The sequence below is a fragment of the Oratosquilla oratoria genome, chromosome 8 (assembly GCF_046742065.1).
Source record: "Oratosquilla oratoria isolate Oo_2021 chromosome 8, ASM4674206v1, whole genome shotgun sequence".
Taxonomy (NCBI): domain Eukaryota; kingdom Metazoa; phylum Arthropoda; class Malacostraca; order Stomatopoda; family Squillidae; genus Oratosquilla; species Oratosquilla oratoria.
In genome coordinates this window covers 25,668,724-25,677,450 of record NC_134784.1, presented here as the reverse complement: position 1 = coordinate 25,677,450, position 8,727 = coordinate 25,668,724, and the positions used below count along the sequence as shown (strand labels likewise).

Sequence of the window (8,727 nt, the reverse complement as noted above, 5' to 3'; positions counted from 1 at the left end):
CTGCTAGTCCACTGCGTCCCCACGATCCACGCGTAATGTCGCCTGTCGAGCACAGTTGCTGCGCAGGCGGGACGCGCATAAGGTGTGTGGACGACGACTTGGTCGCTTCACCTCGCATTTCATAAAAAATAATAATAATGATAATAAATGAATTTGATAATAATAGATAAATGATATGTGTACAGAGAGCTTGTGATATATTGTAAAATTTGCTGATTTTAATTTGAACTTCTCAACGTCCTCTACAAGTACGACAATTCGTCAACACTGAAAGTAAGTATTAGTTGAAATTTCCTATTTTGTTTGTTGAATCGTAAACATTAGGATGTTGGTCTTGCAGAAAGGTCAACACGGAAAAAATTATATAATTCTTTAATTGACCTTGTGTGGTAATATTGTCGAAGAATATAATTTAACTGGGATCACAACATTGCTTGAACCGCAGGCCCTTGCAGAGGGGGTGGGGGGTGCTGAGGGTGCCCGAGCACCTGCCCCCTTGCCCTGTTCCCCAAAAGTGCCCTTCACAAAAATATATAAAAATGAATGAAAAATTATTTCTCACAGGCTTTTTCCATTTTCTTACCATTCAGAAATTATAATGTGGAAAATGATGTTGCACGTACCTACCGGATAGTTGTCAAATACGAATAATACAAAAGAGCGAAGTGTCCAGTTTCCAGCCCAAAGCACCTGGCCCTTGCAATGTCTGTGCACGTTACTGTTGAACCGTGAATGTTGCAAAAATTTAAGCAATTTTTAGACTTGTTTAGGTAAAATATTAAACATTTTTACATTGCTTTAAGTTTTAAATGTTTAGAAAAAATTACTTTTTAACATTTAGAAAACGTAATATCATTATCATTCTGATTTATTTAATTGTCTCCAATGCTATACACTGCAGAGAAATGGTTTTCAGATCTTGAAATTATTTATTCTATGCTAAAGATAGAAAAAACATTTTAGTCTCAAAGTTCGCCATTAATTAAGGACTTTTAATAAATAATCACGATAAAAGAAAATTGAAACGTTTAATATACAACCCCTGGACAGTGACGATTTTTTCTTCTAGTTTATGAACATGTGTAGACGAAAGTCATAAGGAATTAGTCATGCGCTCCTTTTCGGTACGCATTGCATTGCCCTTGAAATATTTCTAAACAGGAAAATGTTGACTTCTGGCATCATCGCCTTTCTCTTGATGGCCGTGTTGCCATCTTGTTGGTCAGACATTTGTGATCGTCGAGACAAACGCTTCGAGCGCGGATTGTGGAAAGGCGACATCGGGGATATCTTACCTGACACTGAATCTATGGCACGGGATCGTCTAAGGGTAAGTCTGTACATATAAAGATAAATAATTCAAACATATCTTTTACTTGCATTAAATGTCGACTTATTGAAAGTCGACAATAACAAACCCACCACTTCTTAAACTGTCGACATTTTGAAAGGTGTCAATGTAAACAAACCCATCACTTCGTAAAATATCGACATTTTGAAAATCGACAATTCAAACAATCATTTCATAACATGTCGATATTCTTTATCGTATGTACCAAGTGATATAATAAATATGGAGGTCATTTGCCCCCAAGCTATAAATAAACAACAAAATGTCGGTTTTATACGTCTTGTGTAATCAGGAATGCCAAATCACCTCGAAAATCTGTTCCGGTATTGACCTCTAACTAGATAAGCCCGGTTCATCAAAAAGCCACAAAAGCTGGACAGAACTTCGGAAATAAAATGCCCAGTAAATACCTTTATTTAATGAAATGTGTTTTATAGTTTGTTGGTTTGATAAATAAGCACATATATATATATATTATATATATTTATGTATATATATATATATATATATATATATATATATATATATATATATATCAACCACAATACACTTCAATTCTAAGTCACCAACATCGAGAAGCTCGAGGAGGCCAACATGCAGAAATTGAAATGTGGTACGGCCAAGGACTCGAACCTGGGCTAGCACGTGACAAGTGTTAGTGATTTAACCGATTGCGCCATCAAGAGAGATATAAGTTGAACGCAATTTTTCTTATATATTTGTATGCTACAGTTACATACACATACACGAATTACCAATTGTACTATCATAGTGGAGATGGGTTGAACGCAAAATTTCGTGTAGGTGTAACTCGAGCATAGAAATATATAAGAAAAGTTGCGCTTAACGTATATCTCTCTTGATGGCGCAATCGGTTAAGTCACTAACGCTTGTCACGTGCTAGCCCAGGTTCGAGTCCTTGGCCGTACCACGTTTCAATTTCTGCATGTTGGCCTCCGCGAGTCTCTTGATGTTGATGGCTTAGAATTAAAGTGTATTGTGGCTGATAAACATGTATTTCTATTCACTGGGGCCCATTTAGTTTTGTACATACACATACACACACACACACACACACACACACACACACACACACACACACACACACACACACACACACACACATACATACATACATACATACATACATACATACATTATATATATTCATATATATGCTGGTACATTGTGATGAAGGTGGAAAAAGAAGTCACATTCCTCTGAAGAAAAATAGAGCGTAACCGGTGAGGAATAAACTCAGAAAATCGGAACTAGACCCTTACTTCTTTTTCCACCTTAATCATATATATATATATATATATATATATATATATATATATATATATATATTTATATATATATATATATATATATATACACACACACACACACACACACACACACAAAGGTGTGTGAGTGGTCTCAGACCTACCCAGAGATCGGCTAATAAGGAGCTCTGAGCTCACTGCCGTAGGGTGGTGTCTGGCTGTCTCGACAGAGACTGCAGCAGATCCGAGGTGAATACACACACACACACACACACACACACACACACACACACACACACACACACACACACACACACACACACACACACACACATATATATATATATATATATATATATATATATATATATATATACAAATATATATATATATGTATATATATATGTATATATATGCATTTATATATATATACACATATATACATTAGCAACATCACTTGTATAACAAAATAATTTAAATGAAATATGACATCGACATAATATCGTTCGGTCCATATCCCGCGCAAATGTTTCCCTCAGATTTTCATTGGTTCAAAATCCTGCGCAACCGTTCTAACGTATCTGATCGTCTTAAACTATACAAGACCGATGAGAACTGATGCTTAACTTTGTCCTTAACCTCCTTTCTTCGTTCGCCTTAGTTACATCATCGTCGGAAGAGGTTTTTGTCCTTCCCCACAGGATCAGTACTGACAGTGACGCCAAAACTGACCATACCTTGGTACAGTGAGGGGGATGTTAGTAAGTACTTTTTCTCTTGTAAATTCTTATTGTTCATTCTTGTATCTGATTATATATTTGTATATCTTACTATTTCATATATTTATTTCTTTATTCCTTCGTTTATTTATTTATGCAATTATGTTGTTATTTCCAATAAACCTTGAAAATTAATTATTCGTTGATTAATTTTATTTTGTATTCAATTATGTGCTTCGTTATCGTGTTTCAATAAACTTTATACATTCTTATTCACTCATTTATTAATTTATATATATAGTTAGTTATCTAGTTATATTTATGTCTAATAAACCTCGTCGATTCTATGCTGTGTTCTTTCTATTCCTAGGCAGCGACAAATTATTCGCTTTTCCGCTCGAACTGAATTTGCCAAATGCTACTTTGCGTTTCGCTAAACCTATGTCGAGTAGTATGTACGGGTCGTACTCGAAATTCTCAGATTCCCCCTACAATATCTTCGGATCCACGGAAGACCCGATCTTGTCGACCTACTCCAGTTATACCAGCTACAAGAAACGATCGCTGGATTATCAGAGACTTAGCGGTTTCGAGCTAATGCAGAAGACAATGGATAGGTATGTCGTATTTGTTGTTGCTGTTGATGATGATGATGATTATTATTATTAACCATCATCATCATCATCATTATTATTATTATTATTATTATTATTATTATTATTATTATTATTATTATTATTTAATTATTGATATGTTTTGTTTAAATGTGTACATATCTAATGAAATATTACATTTGTTTACTTTTTCGAGCAAATTCAGATGATTGACGTATATGTTGCCTGACTTCTTTTCATGTAAACAATTCTATTAAAACGCGTTTTACCTCTGTAAAATGTATTCAGACAAATTAGTCGTAATATCTAGCCGGTAAATATTTATTTGAAGGTCCTGTGACACGTGTAATTCTCCATAATCTCGCGTTTTCTTTTTCACATACTAGTATCTAATCAAACGACAATTTCTTATTATTGGAAGTTAATTTCCACTCAAAGAAGAATACTAATCAGGCGTTCAGTGCCAATTGGAGCTTTGGAGGGTTTGGCAGAGAGAAAAGGAAAATAATTATTGTAATATTATCAACTTATGAGTAACGTAATATTATTATTCTCTTACTAATACTTCAAGACGCCATTGTCCACTTTCTCCCTTTCCCCCTACACCCACCAGCCAATAAATAAAGAAATAAACATGTAAATAGATGAATGAATAGATAAATATATAAATACAATAATGATAAATAATTAAATTGAATAAATATTAATAGGTTAGGTATTGAAACAGCCATTGTAAGAACCAAAATGTCTGTTGATGCTGAAAAAAATATATATATTTATATAAAATTTTTAGGACGCCATGTTGCCAGGTCGGATTTTTTTTTTTTTTTTTTTTTTTTTTTTTTTTTTTTTTTTTTTTTTTTTTTTTTTTTTTTTTTTTTTTTTTTTTTTTTTTTTTTTTTTTTTTTAGTTTTGTTTCGTTTATTCCTTCTCACTGGCCAGTCTGATAATGACACAAGCTACTGTATGTTACAAAGATTTATATATATATATATATATATATATATATATCTATATATATTTGCAAACAGTAGTCCCACAGTGATATTTTAAACACTTTGATCGTTATACCAGCACTAGCAGATTTTCTTTTTCGGTTTTTCCCCAACGTCGGCTGGCCGGAAAAAAAAAATGAAAAAAAAAATAAAATGAATAAATAAATAAAATAAAAAATTGGCCTGATCACTCCGAACCCTTGCCTTTGCAGTGTAGGGATGAACGGCCGCTCTTGTGTGCTGAGGGCTGTGTGCGGAATGGCCAACCAAAGCCTCGACGATCTGGGCCTTATCGGGGAGATGATCAAACTCTTCTTCAGGTGAGTATATATCGTTCGTAATCGACACTAATTAACTATAAATGGGGATAATGGGCGGTAAGGGACATGGAACTACCTAGTGTAAGCCCTAGGGTCTCTTGCAGTCTTCCTCGTTTCTTCTGTCCTTATGTGACTGTTGTGCATATTCATGAAAATAATTCCAGAGGTGATAAAATATAATAAACTGCCCTGTTTCAGTGTAAGGTTACATGTTAGGGGAGGGGGGTTAATAGTACTTATCAAGGTACAATGTACAATATTTTGTACATTTGTACTACAAGGGGAACCGTGAGATCTTCTACGCATGGTCACGGGCACAAAAACACGCATAAATCTCCCATTAATGGTTACATTACCCATAGATAGCATCGTCCAACTCTATCGATCCTCTACACTAAGTATTACATCACCCTATGCTTAGTAAAGCGCTTAGGTCATGTGATGCTTATGTAGTGAGGGTTCTTTGGAGACTGGAATGTCCTGTCAGAGCATGGAAAGGGCAGGAATTGTTCCTATTTCAAGTTTATCATATTTTGAGCGTAATAATTGATATTTCTTACGACTAAAATAGACAGGCGGGGAAAAAATACAACAAACCAGAGAATGATGATCTTGTGTACAGAATTTCAAATGATCAATCTATGTTGTGACAACTGACCTTTCTCATGACAGTACTGACAGCTGACCTTTCTCATGACAGTGCTGACAGCTGACCTTTCTCATGACAGTGCTGACAGCTGACCTTTCTCATGACAGTGCTGACAGCTGACCTTTCTCATGACAGTGCCGACAGCTGACCTTTCTCATGACAGTGCTGACAGCTGACCTTTCTCATGACAGTGCTGACAGCTGACCTTTCTCATGACAGTGCTGACAGCTGACCTTTCTCATGACAGTGCTGACAGCTGACCTTTCTCATGACAGTGCTGACAGCTGACCTTTCTCATGACAGTGCTGACAGCTGACCTTTCTCATGACAGTGCTGACAGCTGACCTTTCTCGTGACAATGCTGACAGCTGACCTTTCTCATGACAGTGCTGACAACTGACCTTTCTCATGACAGTGCTGACAGCTGACCTTTCTCATGACAGTGCTGACAGCTGACCTTTCTCATGACAGTGCTGGCTATGGAGAAGGATCTGACGAAGTCGCTGACTACGTGGAAGCCGAGGAATTGGGACGACTTCACGGGGGATGCGACGAGAAGTATCCTTCTTGTCCTATGGACTTTATGGGAATCCTACAGGATTTCGTATCCTCCCTCAGGCATGGGATGACCTCCATCAACATGGCCACGGGTACCAACTCCCTGTAGCAGTGGTACCAACCCCCCAATCCCCACTCTCGTCACGATTATCGTCCAACGATTATCGTTCATGCCTCAACGATGATCGTTTAACGATTATCTACAACATTAATTCTTTGTTTGTGAATGGAGATGTTTTTGCTTCGAGCGAGTGTAGACGATCGTTTTACGATAATCGTTGAGCCATTAACGATGATCGTTGGACGATTATCTCACCTAGCGAAACGTAACCTGACCCAGGAATCAAAACCCTAAATGGGGTCGTTAGGCGTTTCAGCTGCGGGGTCGCCATGTTCTCAAACGAGCATCTATATTTATTAAACTAGAAAATAATTAATTTATGGAAATTGTATTTTATTCAAACATACATTATCTCTTTTTTATTTGGGTATTATTTATATCCATTTTTTTTAATTTTCTCCTTTTAAATGCACTGGTGGCACAATTGTGGGTTCGAATCCCGCACTCCTCTGGAAGGATCGATATGGGGCGAGGATGTTTCTCTCCCACGTCATGTCACATCGCTTTCCGACTAACGGTTGGGATATATATATATATATATATATATATATATATATATATATATATATATATATATATATATATATATATATATATATATTTATATATCACGTAGAAACCACTGTTGGAGTAGAAAAGACTGGAAGCGGGGAATCTACTCCAACAATGGTTTCTACGTGATTGACAAATGTGTGATTACATTTTTCACCTGTAATATATATATATATATATATATATATATATATATATATATATATATATGCATATATATATATGTATACAGATTGTATATGGTTACACATACATACCTATATACATACTCGTACATACACATATATACACATACATGCAAACATACATTTATTTTTAATACTATCATTATTATCTTTATTACTATCATTGTTGTTATCATCACTAATCATTATTATATAACATCCAACAATTAAAGAACAATATAGAGAATTGTGTGTTTTTACCCATGTTTTATTTCATTATTATTATATGCAGTATATTATATATATATATATATATATATATATATATATATATATGTATATATATATACAGAAGAAATCACTTGAACGCGTGATTCTAATTATGCTAAAAAAAAACAAGGAAAATAACAGAAATGGAACGCTTTCGTCTATTCAGACATTTTCAAGGTAAAAATGAATAGACGAAAGCGTTCGGTCTCATTTCTGTTATTTTCCTTGTGGTTTTTCGGCATATATATATATATATATTATATATATATATATATTTATATAATACAATATATATATATATATATATATATATATTGTATTACCATATACACTGACAAATTCTTGCTATTTTCTCACTTGCATCCTCCACTCCTTCTCCGGTCATTACTCAAACTATTACAAAGGCGGAGCATGCCGACAGAAGACCTTTTGGCCCATAACTAGGTCGGATGCGAAAATGATAATAATAATTATAAATAGATATTATAATGGTATAAATAATAACAAATAAATGCATAGGTATAGTTAAATAATAAACAAATAGGTAAATAGTAAATAATAAAAAAAATTACAGATAAATAATAAAAAATTAAAATCAAGAAAATAATAATAAACAGAATATTCCCCATCCCCTGGTTTTCAAATTTTCTCAGTCCTGAGCAAAGACGAAACGTCAGGGAATAAATAATAATTAGTAACAATAATATTAATAATAATGATGATGATTATTATAATAAAAAACTCCAAATGTTTTCTGTGTTTAGTTATCCATGTTACCGCTTGCCTATGCTCCGTGACTTAGAAATTTAGAGGAAAATCGAAGAATCCGATGAAGAAACGACAACTTCAGGGCAAAGCTAGAAATAAAAATGAGTGAAAGAGGTGATCCTAACAGTCTAAGTTGGTACGGGCGTGTACAAAGAATAAAAACACAGTTTAAAGAAAAAACAAAATCCTTACTTGGAAATCCAAAACCAGTTGGGAAATTACGTAGAAACATGGAAATAACTAAGAGAAACATTAAAGAAGAGAAAATAGAATATTGGATATATCGAGAGGAATGAGACACGAAGATTTATTAACAAGCATCTTGTGAGAAAGTTGAAAAAGATAATTATTTCATATTAACATGACATACATTAGCTA

General features: G+C 34.4%; 1 protein-coding gene across 1 annotated transcript; it reads left to right on the top strand.

Moving 5' to 3' along the window:
- On the top strand, positions 1-7,092 carry LOC143027468 (uncharacterized). The gene is made up of 6 exons (XM_076188755.1): positions 1-273; positions 1,162-1,330; positions 3,281-3,380; positions 3,709-3,955; positions 5,160-5,267; positions 6,388-7,092. Exons 2-6 carry the CDS (start codon positions 1,166-1,168, stop codon positions 6,581-6,583), a joined length of 816 nt encoding a protein of 271 aa, XP_076044870.1. The 5' UTR covers positions 1-273; positions 1,162-1,165; the 3' UTR covers positions 6,584-7,092.
- Positions 7,093-8,727: the final 1,635 nt, after the last annotated feature.

Coding starts and splice junctions, on each gene's coding strand:
- LOC143027468 (XM_076188755.1), top strand. CDS start 1,166: ATGTTGACTTCTGGCATCATCGCCTTTCTCTTGATGGCCGTGTTGCCA. Junction 3,381..3,708: donor GTACAGTGAGGGGGATGTTA/GTAAGTACTTTT, acceptor TTCTATTCCTAG/GCAGCGACAAATTATTCGCT. Junction 3,956..5,159: donor ATGCAGAAGACAATGGATAG/GTATGTCGTATT, acceptor TTGCCTTTGCAG/TGTAGGGATGAACGGCCGCT.